Below are 14,933 nucleotides of genomic sequence, written 5' to 3'. Positions count from 1 at the left end.
TTCTCCCAGATGAGTGATGGAGGAAGAAGCCCAAATTCCCCAGAGCTGGTGCTCGGTGTGCCTCAGCCAGGCTGTACGCAGCCCATGCTGCTGCACGACAGCCAGGTTGTTTCTTGAATTGCAGGTGAAGAGTTAATGACCCGCAGGGCTTTGCCCACTGCAGGAGTGGTTGCACGTGTGTGACACGATCCTCTCTGGTTCGCAGTCCCGGCTGCTGCCAGGGACACGCTTGGCTGGCTGCTAACAGCCTCTCTCCATGCAGGCAGGGTTCCAGATCAAAGCAGATTATCCATTTATAAAAGTGTCTCTCCAGACACTCCGGGAATATCAGCCTGTGCATGACAGGCTGTGCCACTCTGTGGTTTTGCCTCCTTCATCCTCACCTCCCCCAGTTTTTGAGGGATTTTCTTTGCTCTGTGTGTTCAAGCTACCCCGCTCCCAAAGACGCCAGAAGGCAGGAGCTCCACAACACGCAGCAGATTAACCAAGTCCTTGCTGGAGACCTGACCCTAAGGGTTAGGAGGGGGCTCTACATCCCCCCAGTAACTGGGTGCTCTGGTGGACATGGGTCCTTGCACCTCCTGGAGCTCCTGCCCCGGCTGCTACAGCTTTGGGGACATGGTGGGAGAGGGACTCCAAGGAACTGCAGACACCCACAGAGCATGAGAAGTGCAAATGACACGCAGACAAGGGCAACCCATTAAGCAAATGACCATGAAAAGGAAACAAACAAACAAACAACTAATAGAGGAGAAATAAAATGAAGAAATACATTTGCTGTGTTGGAGAGCTGACAACACAAACAGAAGATGAGGAAGCAAGGAAAATCTAAAGAGCAAATACCCCACAGGAATAGTGGTGGAGACAGCAGACGCAACCGGGAACTACAGGACTGAGAGAGAGGAGAAAGGAATTTAATTCAGAGCAGAAGACAGTGACCTGGAAATTTATTCCACCAGCAGGAAGAGGCTGGGCTGTGCAATTTGGGGCTCATTGTTAGAGCCTGACAAGCCTGCCAGCAAGGGTGGATCCAGAGGAGAGAAGGAATGCTTGGAGAAAGCTCTGAGATGTGGGATACAGGGCTGAAAAGTATCTGGTAGGGAATGGGAAGGAATCTGCTGGTGATGCCTCATTTCATGACAAACAACACAACAAGATTTCCACTTAACTGGACCAAGAAGCAGCTAAAAGATTGATGGTTCAAATTAAAAGGAGGACAAGCTAACAAAAATATAAAATAAAAGGTGAACAGAACAAACAAGATTGATCCCTATACTTAACAGGGGAGAAAAAGTGATCCAGACAGCTGCAGGCCTGCCAGACTGATGTTAGCATTCAATTAAAGAGTAACTCAGCATATGGACAGGAAATGGAAAGTGGGATAAAATATGGTCTATTATGTCTGACTAACCTTTCTGCAAAGTAATTGGCCCTGTATAGGCTGCAGGGAAGCAGCTGATACAAGAGAAACCTTGGTAGATAGGTGGTGGGGGCAGAGGTGAGCACAGGAATTTCATGTGGGAAGGAGTGGTTAAGGTCAAGATGAAAGCAGAGCCTGGTGAAAGGGAGCATATCAGGACACGCTGAAGGTTACTGCTGAGGTACTTTGTGGATGTTCTCGTAAATTAATTTCCTTAAGGACCATCTCCTAAAAATATTAGGAGTATTTGGATGAAATCTGCTGGGATCCAGTGTCGTGAGGCATCGGCACTGCAGGAAAGGAACACGTACAAGGTGTGAAAGTCACCATGAGTGCAATTCTGTACTTCAGTTTTGGGATTTTGTGAGCTGCAAGCACCTGGAGCACAGTTACAAGTGCAGCACTGGTCTGTCCAAATGGGGAATTCTCACCAGGTGAGCACCAAGCGTGCCACCACATCTGGTCACCCACCTTCAGGAGAGGGAGTCTGAACAGCAGCGTGACCAGAAGCACTGCCAGGCAGCAGGAGCACAGGCAGGCTGGCTAGCAAGAGGATGCTGGAAAAGCTTGTTTAGACTTCCATGAAATGGCCGAGAGGGAGGTGATCGCTGCCTACAAACACACTGGAGCACAAATACCCAGGTGAGGCCCTGTGTGAGATAAAAGACAGCGCTGGCACAGGAACAAATGGATATTAACTGGCCGTGAATCAATTTAAGCTGGAAAGGAGAAGATGATTCCTAACAATTAGAAAAGTGAATTCTGAAACTGCCTTCAGATCAGAGCGCGAGCCCAAGCCCAGACACTTTTATAGATGAAGCCTGATAAGCCTGTGAGGACAACACACGACGAAGCCGTGTGCGAGGCGAGGCAGCCAGACTCGATGTCTTTGAGGCCTCCCGCCCTGTGCTCCCCAGTGCTCAGCGTTGTGGTGTCACTGGAGGAGCAGCCAGGAGTGCAGGTGGCAGCGGGAGCTGGATGCTTCCCAAAAGCCTGACTGGAAGAGCCCCCCTAAAACAGTGAGCTGACACCCGGCTCTGCTGCAGGTGCACACTGCTGCCGGGGCACTGCGGGTGCTGTGGGTGCTGTGGGCGCTGTGGGTGCCGTGGGCGCTGTGCTGGCTGCAGGCTGCGGTGTCCGGGTCCCTGCCCGCCATGACGGCCCCTGCCGGGGCGGCGCACCCTGGGGGTGCTGCGTGAGGTGCCACTGGAGGTACGTTCGGACAGCGCACTTTTACATCCTCCCCCCGCTTTAGCTGCCGGCAGCTCTCGCTGCTGCCCCTCGGGCTCCGCAGGGGGCTGCCTCGCCGCTCCAAATCACCCCAAACAGCCCCCAAATCCGCCCCCCCCCCCCCCCAAGGAACCCCCACAGCCCCTCAGCTCCCCGCGCAGCCCCAGCCCTGAGGTGCTGCCGGCGTGGGCGTGGCCACCACACGGGCGGGCTGCGGCTCCGCCGCCGATTGGCCTCGGGAGAGCACAGCCCCGCCCTAAAAGGCGGAGCTTTCCTCTGAGGACCAATCCGCGGCGGCGGAGGGGGCAGGGCGGCGCTATTTAAGCGCGGGGCGGCCGTGGCGGCGGGCAGAGCGGGGTGCGGCCGGCGGTGAGTGAGGGCGGCGGCGGGCGCCGCGCGCACGTGGGGGCGGCGGGGCTGGGGGACGGGGGGAGCGGGGCGGGATCGGCGGGGGAGGGGGCTCTGGGCAGCGTCCGCCCGTCCCGGCGTGGAGGCGCTGCGCGAGCCGGCCGCCGCCGTCACCCCGCGGGGCCGGGCGGGAAGGGCCGGGTGCCGCCGGGCAGGTGGCGGGGCCGCGGGGCGCGGCTGTCACCGCCCCGGGGAGGGCACGGCCGCGGGGTGACAGCGCCCGCCCCGCGCCGGGCTGGGGGCGCCGGGCCTCGGGTGCCCCCCTCAGCCCCCAGGGGCTGCCCCCGGGCCGGCGGCCTCCGCGCTTCCGGGGCTCGGGGCGGCCGCGCTAGGCCCCGGCCGGGCCCGGCCTCTCCCCGCCCCGCCGCGGGGCCCCGGCGCCGCCCGCTGCGCTGCGGGGCGGGAGGGGCCGGGGGGGGCCGGGCTGTCCCCGCCCGGTGCCGGCGGGGCTGGGGCTGCCCCCGGCCGGGTGCTGGGCGAGAGCGGCCTCCGCCGGCACCGTCCCCCGGCCGCCAGCATCAATGTGCCATTGAGAGGTGCCCCGGCCCTCCTCGGGCAGCATGGCACTGCCAGGCCTCCCCCGCGGCCGGCAGCACAATGTTGGCTTTGAGCGCCGGCTGCTGTAGGTGCTCGGCCGCCCGCCCCGGCGTGCCAGCGGCAGGGAGGGCCCCGTCAGCCTCCTGGGGGCCACAGTGCTGCTGCTGGTGGGTTCATGCACGGGGCTGTGCCTGCTGGTGGCTGCAGGTGTGATGGACGTGGCCAGGCGCTCATCTGGCCTGCTGTAGGTGGTGCTGGGCTCTGCCTCTGGGTCCTGTGCAGGGGCAGCCAGGGAAGCTGCTGCTCTGATCTCCCAGTGCCTAATGGGGCAGCATAACCAAAGGGCATTGCAACAGGTGGCGAAGCAGACTGGACCTCAGTGTCTGGGCTGCTTCCCACAGCTGTACTTGGGGCAGCACAGAGGGGCTGCCTGATGCTGTCCCCATAAGTTTCTGCCTTGGTTCTGGAGTCCTAAGGGCAGGAAGAAGTGAGGGGAATGCCCCTTCCTATCCCAGCTGGAGGCTCACCGGTTCAGTGGATGGTGTGGGATCACACAGGCTGCTTTCACTGCTGCTGCATTCCTTTGGAGCATCTCATCCACTCAATTGCCATGTAGCAGTGCATCCATCCTGCTGTGCTGCCCCAGTGGCTGCTGTCCAAACCCCAAGGTGCTGTCCACCTTCTCTCCTGCCAGAATGCAGCCAGGGCAGATTCCTAGCTGGATGTAGCTGACCTTCCCACCAGACCTGCTGGGCAGCTTCTTAAGGATGGTTTAAAGAGTCAAACAGTTGGCTGAGCCCTTGGGGCTCGACTGAGGCTGCTGTGTCCTCATCTCCTTCCAGGGAAGCCCCTTCAGCTCCTGGGTGTTTGCTGCTGATGACAGCCTGTTCCTCTGAGAAGCAGCTCCGTGCCAGCTGTTGCAGCAGCCTCTTGCTGCATCTTGCTGTAGGGGTTAAGCCATGCCACCCACGCAGCCTGGGCCCCTGTGGTCCTTCCTTGTGTAGTAGTCTCACTTCTGTTTCCTGAAGTTCTGTTAGATATGCGGGGGGTGGATGGCCCTCTGGGACAGGAGCATGATAAAGGAGCCCTGGTGAAGCTGGGGAGGGAGGGGAGCAAAACTCATTCTGACCCAGAGGTGTCTTGAAGCCTGTTTTGTAGGTGAAAACAAGTGAGTTTATTCAAGGTGCATGGTGTCTGCAGCTTTTCCTGGTGGCGAAAAGCTTTGTGTATCCAGGACACTACGAAGCTGCCTTCCTTGCATTGCTGCGTGACTGCCTGCCTGCTGCTGTGGGTGAAGGTGGGTGCCTCCCTTCTCTGCTGGGGCTGCAGTGCAGGCAGCTCTCGGGCTAAGGTCCTTCAGCAGGCACTCCCAGGCGGTATCGGCAGCCTGTGACAGCCTGGGAGATCTCGCCTGCGTTTCTGTGTTTTGTATTGGGTTTGTGCTAGCGTGCGCCCTGCTGGTTGTCAGATGGTGGGAGGACTTGGGCTGGAAAGTCTGGTTCCTGCCCGTCCAACAGGTGAGGCAGCCTGAGCTCCTGCAGGGAGGAGCTGGGCCCCAGGAGCCAGGGCTCGTCCCTGCAGGAGCTGTGGGGCTGCTGCTGCCCAGATGACAGGCTGCTGCAGTCACAGCCAGCTCCACACCTCGGCTGGGGACCTCAGTAGCTTGGGGCTGGTGGAGATAGCAACCGGCTCTGATTGCTCTGGAGTCTTCCTCGGTGCCTCAGTCTGCTTAATTTCGGCTTGATCCTTCCTGCGTGGGATGGATCAGGGTGGTGAGCTGTCACAGCAGCAGCACATTCTCCAGCTTTGCTGCAAGGGGTGCTCTCAGCCTGCGAACCTTGTGCCAGTTACCACCTTGCTCATGGTTTGTTAACAGCTTGTTCTGGGAAAATGGAGTTGGATCCCATGCTGCTGCTACTTAATCCTGAGAGGCTTCCCCCTCTGTGCAGGAGCAGTGGGACAAGCAATAGCCCTGATCTTTCCCCTATGCCTGTGGAGATAACTAGGCCTAATGCTATGAGGTGCCTCTCTGTGGAGGGCTGAATGGACCCTGAGCTATCTGTGGTGCAGCTCTGCTGCTGCTGGAGTCTCTGGCACCTCTCGTATTGCCAGCAAACATAACCTCCTGTCTGAAGGTGGCTGTGTGACCGCTGCCTGCTCGGTGCAGAGGGCAGGGAGGCCCAAAGCTGCTGGTGTGGTGAGGTCTAGGCAGCGTCCCCTTGTCTTGATGAGAAGTGGCTCTGAGTCTGTACTCAGGCTTCTTGAGTGGTCAGAGCTGTTGGAGGGAGTTCAGGGGTCTCCTTTCTGCCTCTTGCTTTGCAGACATCTCATGTCCATTTGTGTTAGTGTCTGTCCAGTTAATGCCCAGGCCTGGCTGGGACAGCACGCTGATCACCAGGTGAAGATACAGACACTGCTGTGGGAATGGGTTTGAAGCCTGTTGTGAGGTGTTTGCCTGATAAAACCACAGCTGGGTGCTCTGGTGCTGTCCCATGTACAGGCTGGGGTGATCCCCTCTGCTGGAGGGCTCTGAAAGACTCGAGTTATTTCTAGTGGCTGGCGTCAGGGTTGGACCAAGCAGGGCTGATCCCTGAGTTCTCTGTTACAGCTTAATCCTGCCCTCCCTAGGGGCCCTTTCCCAGGCGCCATGTGGGGCTGCCTCCACCTCCCTGCTACTCCAGTGAGCACAGGTTGCTCTCCAGCTTGGGGAGATGTTGGTTTTGCTTCTGTAGGTATCTGGCCCTGTTTCTTTATTCCTTCACTTCATCAGTGCCCTGTTCCTTGTACTGCCAGGCTTCCCCCCAGTATCCCGTTTCCCTGGCAGCTCCTGCCTGTGCTGACAGCAGCTCCCTGAGCGTGCCGGCACAGTGCTGGACGTGACCAGGAGTGAGCCCATTCCAGCAGCTTGCCTGAGCAGCCTGGGGATGCTGTTTGTGGCAAAACACTGCTCGTGCTTGGGTGCAGTCCTCTCCCTGTGAGCTGCGTTCTTCTGGGCCCTCTGTACCCATTACCTGCTTGGTTTTGTACGAGGTTACATGACCCTACTGCAGTGGGCTTGTTCCTTCCCCTGTAAGTTTGCGGGGGATGCAGTGGCTGCACAGAGCGCGCAGGGCTCGCCTGCTGATCTGGGAGTCTCTTCTTGCTCTTCCTTCCAGCGAGCTTGCAAAGGGGAGGATGTAATCTCTGTCGGATGCCATCCAAAGGCCTGAGGGTTTCACAGCTGCTGCCTGAGATAGTGGTGTGGTATTAACACCCACCTGCTCTGATGGAGAAACTGCTCTGCTCCAGACAGGTCACCTCCCGCACTGGGAGCAGCGCTGCCAGGAGCGGTGCCCAGCTCCATCCCAGCCGCAGCTCTTGCGAGAGCTGCTGCATGGCAGGGGCTGGGGCTTGTCCCTGTAAGCTAAGGGGAGCTTCTCCCGGAGCTGTGACAGCTCTTGGTGACATCTGGAGGTGGCAGCCTTGGTGCTGCGTACAGCCCTGTCTGCAGTGGCTCCAGAGCCCCCAGCCTGTTCTGGGTTGACCCATCCTGTTCAGCTGCCCCCAGCAGATCTCTCCCTGCTGGGGAGTGTCCCCTGAGTGCCTGGAGCTGTGGGGGCACCGCTGGCCCCCCAGGGGGTTTCTGGAGCTCAGGGAAATGGGGCAGGGGCTGGTGCAGGGCTGGGAGGCCGCTGTGATGGAGCTGGGCAGGGCGAGCTTGGCGGAGGCCTCCTGTGGAGCAGCGAGCCTCGCTGCCAGCTTGTAGGCCAGGGCTGCGGAGGGCTGGCACAGCCTCTGTCCTGCCGCTTATCTTCTGACCTCTGAGGGCTGCTGCTCCCCCGGAGCCCCACGGGGCCGGACCTGCCCCAGCCAGCCGAGTGAGGACATGGTGCCAGCCCTCCCTGCGGCCAGACGGCTCTGGGGTCTGTAATTAAGCAGTGGGGAGTTCGGGTGGCTTCCTCCTCCCTTATTACAGGGCTGGTCCCCGGCCTGAATGCTGATGGGGCGGGAGGGCCGGGGCTGCTGCGTGCAGATAGCGTGCCTCTGCCCGGGGGAGTGGGCTGAGCTGGGCTGTCAGTGCTGGGGTCTGGCTGCTCTCGGGCTGCTGGGGCTTCTCAGAGGGGCTGGCTTCTTGCTGGAGTAGCACTAATTAGCTGCACAGCTCGTTTGGAAGGCTGTGGTGGACAAACTGCATAGCGTGGGTATCGGGTGCTCAGCGTTGGTTATTGGGGCAGAATGTGGCCCACAGCTGGAACTTTCCCCTGGGAGGGCAGTGACACCCTATTGATGAGAGGTGCAGGTGTGTTGCAAGGCCTACAGATACTGTGTGGGGTGTGTTTGGGCCCCAAGGTGCTTTGGGATGCTTGAACCTGTTTGCTTAATTTCTCTTCAGCTAATCAAGGCTCATCTCCGGGTTCCCCCATCTCCTCCCAATCTCTTGCACAAGAGGCTCAGGATCCTGGAGGAGTCTGAGGAGAGTTTCTCCTCTTCTGAGGGGGCAGGCACCAAGCAGGGAGCTGTAACCTGCGTTGTGATGTGCAGCATGTAAGAGCAGGTGCCTGGTGGAAAGGTGATCACCTCAATGTGCAGAGGAAATGGCAGGGGTGAGCTGAGGGTCCTGGAGATGTGCTGGAAAACCCCTGCCTGCAGCAGGGAGGCTGCCGTGGAGCCCTCATGGCCCAGGCTGGCCAGTGCACTTGGCATCCTCCTGCGTGGTGGAAGGTAACGCCTGGGGCTGCTCTGCTGCTGCCCCTCTGCAGCTGCACAAGGGCAGGGGCTGCCCCGCAGGAGATGGAGGTGGCTGAGACACCTTTATCTGTGAGGTGGGCTTTGGTCTCTGCCTGCTGCAGGACCATGCAGTGTGCCAGGGTGGATACCAGGTCTTGTGGAGACCCGGGGACCTTGGGGAGGCCCTGCAGAGGTGGCTGCTGGTAGCTGAGTGCAGCAGGATGTTGTTCTGCCTAACAGCTGTGGGAAAGCTCAAATCCCTCCCATAAGGGTCTAGAGCGTAGCTGTGCCCTGGTAGAGGTCCTGGTGCTTGCCCAGAGCCCATGTTCAGGACAGGCCTTCCCTCAGTCTGCCAGGGCCAAACTGCAGCGAGCCCTCTGACCTGGGTCTGGACTGCCCTGGGACCCCTGAGCCGCTCTGAGCTGGGGTCCTGGGTGGTGCCGGAGCCTTGCTGGCATCAGGTTCAGAGGGACCCGTGGTGCCTGAGCGCTGTCCCTCTGCAGCGAGAGATGTAGGTCTGTAGGTGACTGATACTATCTCCTCATCCCAGCCTGCCCAAAATAGGCTCCTGTTCCACCCCAGACGTGTCTCTGCCCTGGCCCTGTAGTAAGACTGACTCACTGGCTTGATAAGATAAACACAGCTTGAGCAGTCCGGCACTGGTGCTGGGAACTGACTCTTGAGGGCTCCTCAATCTAGCAAATAAAGGTGTAGCTGGGTGTCGTGGCTGAAAGCTGCAACCCGACAGACAGGTCTGGAGCTCCCTCTCTGCCATTAGCGCAGCGTAAAGCCTGGAGCTCTGTGCTGCCCATCCACAGCTGGGGCCTGAGCGGCTCTCAGGGGTGCTCCGGTTCCTGCTGCCTTCTTCAGGCTTCTGCTGGGTGTGTCTGGGACCTTAAATACTTCAGATCAGGGTGATGCTGCCAGTGAGTACTGGGGGATGGAGGTGAAGGGGCAGGTGTTGCACCTTGCCCCTGTTGCAGGGAGCTGGGTGTCACTGCCCGGTGCAGAGGAGTGGGGTCTGTGGGATGGCATGGGCTAGGACAGCTCTGCTGTTAGCTTGCACGGCGCCCTGGGAGGGTGCTTGTCCTCTGAGCGATGCTGCGGTGGTGCCTGGCAGCACCACATGGGTCCTCGGGCTGAAGGATAGATGCTGGTGATGGCTCAGGGTGGGTGGCTGCTCCCAGCTGGGACCTTGCTGGGCAGGAGGTTGCTCCAGCCTCAGCCTCCCACTGCCGGCCTGGCAGGAGCTGCACGCTTCCTGGTGGTGGCAGCAGCAATCCTCTGGAGCAGGCTGGGATGGGATGGTGACCCGGTGGATGGGAAGCAATTCCTGTGCCCCTTCCTGGAGGGGCAGGTCGAGTGCCTGCTTGGCAGCAGCCCTGCAGGAAAATGCCTCCTGCTGCAGGGTCGGGAGGGGCTGGGGTCTGCACTGCCCCTGTCCTGCTGCCCTCTGGGCTGGGGGAGCAGGGGAGGTTGGGGTGAGGATGTGCCAAACTCCCCTGCCCGTTCCTCTGGGAGGCTGTGGCTGGGCTGCTCTGTGCTCCTAGCAAGGCTGAGCGAGTGTGGAGTGTGCCAGCCTTTGTGCCTGTGGTCATCAGCCTTCTCCTGGGGCTTTATCCCCAGCCTGGGGTACTGCCCCTGTCTGGAAGGGAAGTGTCACTGCCTTGTAGGACTTGCCTATCCCCTGAGGTGCTGGGTTATGGGATGGCAGTACTTGTCCGGAGCTGTTTGTGCCTGGCTGTGAAGCCAGGACCTCTGGGGCCAGCAAGCTGCTGTTGTGTTAGTTCTGCACTAACTGGCTTTGCTTCCATGTGCAGCGGGTCCGGCAGTGATGCTGCGGTGCTACCCTGGCAGGAACCAGTGGGTGGGAGGCACAGCTCTGCACCACTCCTGAGGGCCTTGTGCCAGGGTGAGGCAGAGCAGTGTGCGGGGTGGGTGAGGCTCAGGGATGAGGGATGGGGAGCACGTGGCCTTGCTGCAGAGCGGGTGCTGGTGTGGAACTGGCTGGAAGCGATGCTGCCCAGATACTCAGGACCTGTGCAGCTGTGCTCACAGTGCCCTGTTGTGCAGGGCCGTGCTCCGCAGGCTGCCCTCCTGGAGCAGCTGCCTCATCTGCCCGTCCTCTCTCCACAGAGACAGTGCCACCACCATGGAGGGGATTGAGGGGATCGTGACCATGTATCAGGACTTCATGAAGAAAGCAGGTGGGTGTTCGGCTCTGCCCAGCTGCAGGGCAGGTGGCCCCGTGCTCTGCTGCCACGGCTGTGGGGATGCACTGTTAGCCCTGAAGCAGTTGGGGTTTAGCTGCCTTCTGCCTCTGCCCTGGTGTAGATGCAGCTTTGTATTTTTGGGGACTGCCTGACAGTGTCTTGCCTCGGTGCCTGTTGGGGCACCTGTGCCCTCCTGCAGCACAGCTCCAGGCTGTTCCTTCCCCAGTTTGGTTGGGCTCTCCAGCTTCTGTTACCAGGCTGCCCCCTGCCTGCGCTCCTGTCCTAGAACAGGATTTCCGTGTCCTTGCCTCCACTCCACGTGAGTGATGTTGGTGTAGCAGACTGGATGCTCACTGCTCTGTTCCGTGGCTCTCCACAGACCCCCGCATTGCTGATTACCCACTGATGCAGTCCCCGTTCCTCGTGATGGGCATCCTTCTGGCATATGTCTACTTTGTACTGTCCTTGGGTCCCCGGCTAATGGCAAACAGGAAGCCTTTAAACCTGAAGAAGTTCATGGTGCTATATAACTTCTTCCTGGTGGGACTCTCGATCTACATAGTCTATGAGGTGAGTTGCCAGCAGCAGGCTTTGCCTGGTACGTGTATATAAAGCACTCCGTGCAGGCTGCGTGGGTGCTGGGGAGCTTTTGGACTGTTCCCTGCCCTTCTGAGCAGGGCTGGGGAGATGCAGTGGCAGATGTGTTGATCTTCACCCTGATGATGCTCTCGTTGCAGTTCCTGATGGCAGGGTGGCTCACTGGGTACACCTGGCGATGTGACCCTGTGGACTTCTCACAGGACCCCAAGGCCCTCAGGGTGAGTTCTCTTCCCTCTCCTGATAAATGTCAGGGCAGCAGGATCGCAGCTACCTGCCTCTGCTCTGAGGCAGCTGACTCAGTAACTGGCTGATAGATGGAAGCATTCGACCATGGGGCAGCATGTTCAGGTTGGGATGGGTCTCTTGTTACCCTCTTCTGTTGCAGATGGTCAGTGTTGCTTGGCTGTTTGTCTTCTCCAAGTTCATCGAGCTGACAGACACGGTGAGTGGGCAGGCCCTGTGCTGGGGGGAGGCTTGGTCTCTGCTTGTTGGACAGGGACTTGGAGTGGGTGCTTCCTTCAGCCCTTCCCGTCTGGGCTGCCAGTGCTTCTGTCTGGTGTCACTGCCAGGGAGGTCACTGGACTATGGCAGAAGCCACTTGCAGAGTGTTACAGCTCTGGAAGCTGTGGTGGCAGTGAGCTGCGGGATGGAGCAGCACTGAATGCATGGTGCAGCCTGCTCTGGCTGCTGCTGGGGGTGCTGGTCCCTGATGCGTTGTGCTCTTGTTGCAGGTGATCTTTGTCCTGCGGAAGAAGAATGAACAGGTCACATTCCTGCACCTCTTCCACCACTCTGTTCTGCCTTGGAGCTGGTGGTGGGGAGCCAAGTTTGGACCAGGTAAGAAAGTGGCAGTGTGCCCAGCTGTGGGGAGGGTGGGGTTAGCACCAGCTAACCCGGGAAGGGTTTTTTGGCCCTGCTGGGCTCCTAGGAGCTGCTTGTACTGATTACTGCAGATGATTGATTTATGCTCATGTGAACTTGTCTAACAGGGGGAATGGGCTCATTCCATGCCATGATCAATTCCATGGTGCACGTTGTCATGTACCTCTACTACGGGCTCTCAGCAGCGGGCCCTGCCTTCCAGAAGTACCTGTGGTGGAAGAAGCACATCACAGCCATCCAGCTGGTGAGTCCGCTGTGGGGTGGGGTGTGTGCCCTCACTTCTGATGTACATATCCTGGATGCAGCCAGGCGCTGTAGCTGTCTTTCCTACAGCCTCTCACCCTGGGTTTCTAGCAGCACTGCCCCATCGCAGCCTCCAACAGGGCATGGGTGCTGCTCAGCCTGCTGCCCCAGGGCCATGCTAGGAGGGTGATAGGCAAAAACTGCCTTGAGGCTTGTCCCTGTCTCTTCCAGCTGCTGCTGGCTGCTCCTCATCTTCTCATCATGCTTGACCTGTACTGTAGGGTTGGCAAGGAGCCTTCTTCTTTAACTTATAAAGATCTGTGGTGGGAGATCCCTGGCCCTGATCCCATGAATAACTTGTCCCCACCTTTGCCTTATTCCCAGGCTCAGTTCGTGATCGTCTCTGTCCACATCTCCCAGTATTACTTCATGCCCAGCTGCCAGTACCAGTTCCCCATCTTCGTCCACCTTATCTGGATTTATGGGACCATCTTCTTCATCCTCTTCTCCAACTTCTGGTACCAGTCCTACACCAAGGGCAAACGGTTGCCTAGGGTGGCTCAGCAAGCAGCCCAGCACAACGGTAGCAGCATCCATGAGAATGGCACTGTCACCAACGGCAAGGTCAAAGCCAACTAGAGGGCGAGGCCCTCCCAGAGCCAATGAGAGCCCCAGGGCAGAGGCAGCTGGGACCTGTTCCCCTGCTCCTGGGTGCCACTAGCCAAGTCAAGTGCCTACAGACTGTTGTACCCCCGTGCCCAGCCCTGCTGTCCTCTGTCTGCATGCCCGGCCCCTCTGCTCTGAGCAGCCATGGGCAACTTCTCCTGCTCTCGGGAGGGCTCGTGCTGTTTGTAGCTGTTGCTGAGCAGAGAGGCAGCTGCCTGCATCACAGCTGTGGGGCTGCAGTCCCATTCCAGTGTTTTTCCAAAGGAACTTCCCCCCAAGTGCCTGCATCTGGCCCTTCTGCCTGGGGGCCATTTCCTTCTGAGTAGGACCAAAAAGAAGAGACTGGTCCCTGTCCTGGTGCCCTCTCCTCTTCCCAGGCTCATCAGAGCCTGTGTGGATGAACCGACTTGTCCCTGGCTGCTTGCTGCTGCCAGCTCCAGTGTGAGTGCTCTGCTCTACCATGCCTCGTGCCACCTTGTTCCGTGCCACAGTGCTGCGTGTCCCTTCTGGCCCCTGTGTGCCCAGGTGGGGGGTCCTGCCCTGCTGTCTGTGCTCAGGTGTGGCTGTGGAGAATGTAGGGGCAGCCAGTACCGGACTCGGGCCCGGAGCTGCCCAGTACAATACACATGCCCAGTGCCTGGTACGTAGTGGGGTGGTGACAGCCTGAAATGCCTCTGCCACATAAGCCCAGGTTGCCTTGCGTTGCCTTTCTGTGCCTGGGCTGGGTGCTGAGCGTGTGCTCAGCCTGCAGGATCCAGGGGGGCAGCTGGTGGCTTGCTCAGAGTGAGGGAGGCCGGGCTCATCTTGCATTGGACAACTTCCATTCCTGCAAACTCAAGACTTGAGCAATAATTGCCCCTAGAATTTGGCTGCTGTTGGGCCCAGCCCTCTGTCCCGGTGTGAAGGCAGTGGGGGATGGCAGTAGCGTGCCCCGCTGTGGTGTAACAGCGAGTGCCTCTTGCCCCCATCCATCCTGCTGGGCCTGGGTGAAGGTGCCCTCTGCCACTCTGCAGGGCAATGCAGCAGCTCTCTTGGGCCTGGTGCCCATCACCTGCTCTGGCTGTAACCAAAGCTGTAACAATGGCCTTGAGGATGAGGTGAAGGAGCCAGGCCCAGTCAGATTGGGCTGCTCTTCTATCATAAATAAACAGACAGAAGGAGAAAAGGCTCTGTCTTATTTTCTGGCTTGCTGTGCTCTGAAGCTGTTCCAGGTGCTTGGTCCTGCCCAGCGCGGTTGGAGGCAGGGCTGGGAGCAGCAGCTGGTGTAGCAGGTTTGTGTTGGGGGGAGAGGGTGATAGCAGGGTGCTGATGAAGCAGATGGCAGATTGTTTCCAAGTGCTTTGGTAGAGTGGCGCTGAGGGCAGGAAGTGTGTCAGGGCTCCTGTTGTGAAAGTGGCTCCACCCTGTGAAAGAATGGCTGGGGTGGAGCAGGGGTGCGGGCTGGGACCAGGGCCAGGAGAAGCTGCTGCTTTTCAGAAATCCTGTCCTGGCCCCAAGTGTGGAGCTGGGGGGATGCAGGTGAGGGGAAAAGCAGGACCCTGGCCCTCTGCTTTCTGGAGGGAGAGGCAGGGGCACTCTGCTTAGGCTGAAGGAGCTTCCATCCATAAAGTGCCATGGCAGTGTGGGGTGGTACAGAAAGCAGCCCAGGCTGGCTGTGGGGTGCATCTGCTTGCTCCTGATGCAGTGGTGCATCCTCCCCAGCTGTGTTCTGCTCTCCTCTACCAGCTGAGAGCCTGCTTCTCAGGGCTGCCAGTGCTGCCTTCCCTATCACCATGTGAGGAGTGGGGCAGGCCTTGGTGCTGATTCACAGCTGTGGGGTGAGGTGGAGCAGGTAACCAGCTCCGGCTGCTGCTCCTGGCTGTGAGGAACGGCTCAGCCCAGCAGGCTGCCAAAGCCGAGTTTCAGTGTAGGTTGGGTTGTGGTGTGGGAGGGCTGCAGTGGAAACCCAGCCACAGCCCTGTGGCAGGGCTTGGTGTCAGAGAAAGCTCTGCACTGCCCAGTTAGACAGAGCTCATTGCCCTCCTATT

The 14,933-nt window shown here is 59.3% G+C and overlaps 1 protein-coding gene across 1 annotated transcript; it reads left to right on the top strand.

Annotated features, from left to right (window-relative positions):
* Positions 1-3,097: 3,097 nt before the first annotated feature.
* On the top strand, positions 3,098-14,089 carry ELOVL1 (ELOVL fatty acid elongase 1). The gene is made up of 8 exons (XM_082765951.1): positions 3,098-4,892; positions 10,439-10,509; positions 10,895-11,085; positions 11,253-11,333; positions 11,501-11,557; positions 11,847-11,952; positions 12,105-12,241; positions 12,625-14,089. The coding sequence occupies exons 2-8, from the start codon at positions 10,455-10,457 to the stop codon at positions 12,877-12,879; spliced, it is 882 nt and encodes a 293-aa protein (XP_082622077.1). The 5' UTR covers positions 3,098-4,892; positions 10,439-10,454; the 3' UTR covers positions 12,880-14,089.
* Positions 14,090-14,933: the final 844 nt, after the last annotated feature.

Source organism: Aythya marila (assembly GCF_965140915.1).
Source record: "Aythya marila genome assembly, chromosome: 8".
Classification (NCBI taxonomy): Eukaryota; Metazoa; Chordata; class Aves; order Anseriformes; family Anatidae; genus Aythya; species Aythya marila.
Note: the sequence above shows the minus strand (reverse complement) of the source record. Positions and strands in the feature narration are given on the sequence as shown.

Excerpts from the sequence above, each read along its gene's own strand:
- ELOVL1 (XM_082765951.1), top strand. The coding sequence starts at position 10,455 with ATGGAGGGGATTGAGGGGATCGTGACCATGTATCAGGACTTCATGAAG. Across the intron at positions 10,510-10,894 it reads GGACTTCATGAAGAAAGCAG|ACCCCCGCATTGCTGATTAC; the intron begins GTGGGTGTTCGG and ends GGCTCTCCACAG. Across the intron at positions 12,242-12,624 it reads ACATCACAGCCATCCAGCTG|GCTCAGTTCGTGATCGTCTC; the intron begins GTGAGTCCGCTG and ends CCTTATTCCCAG.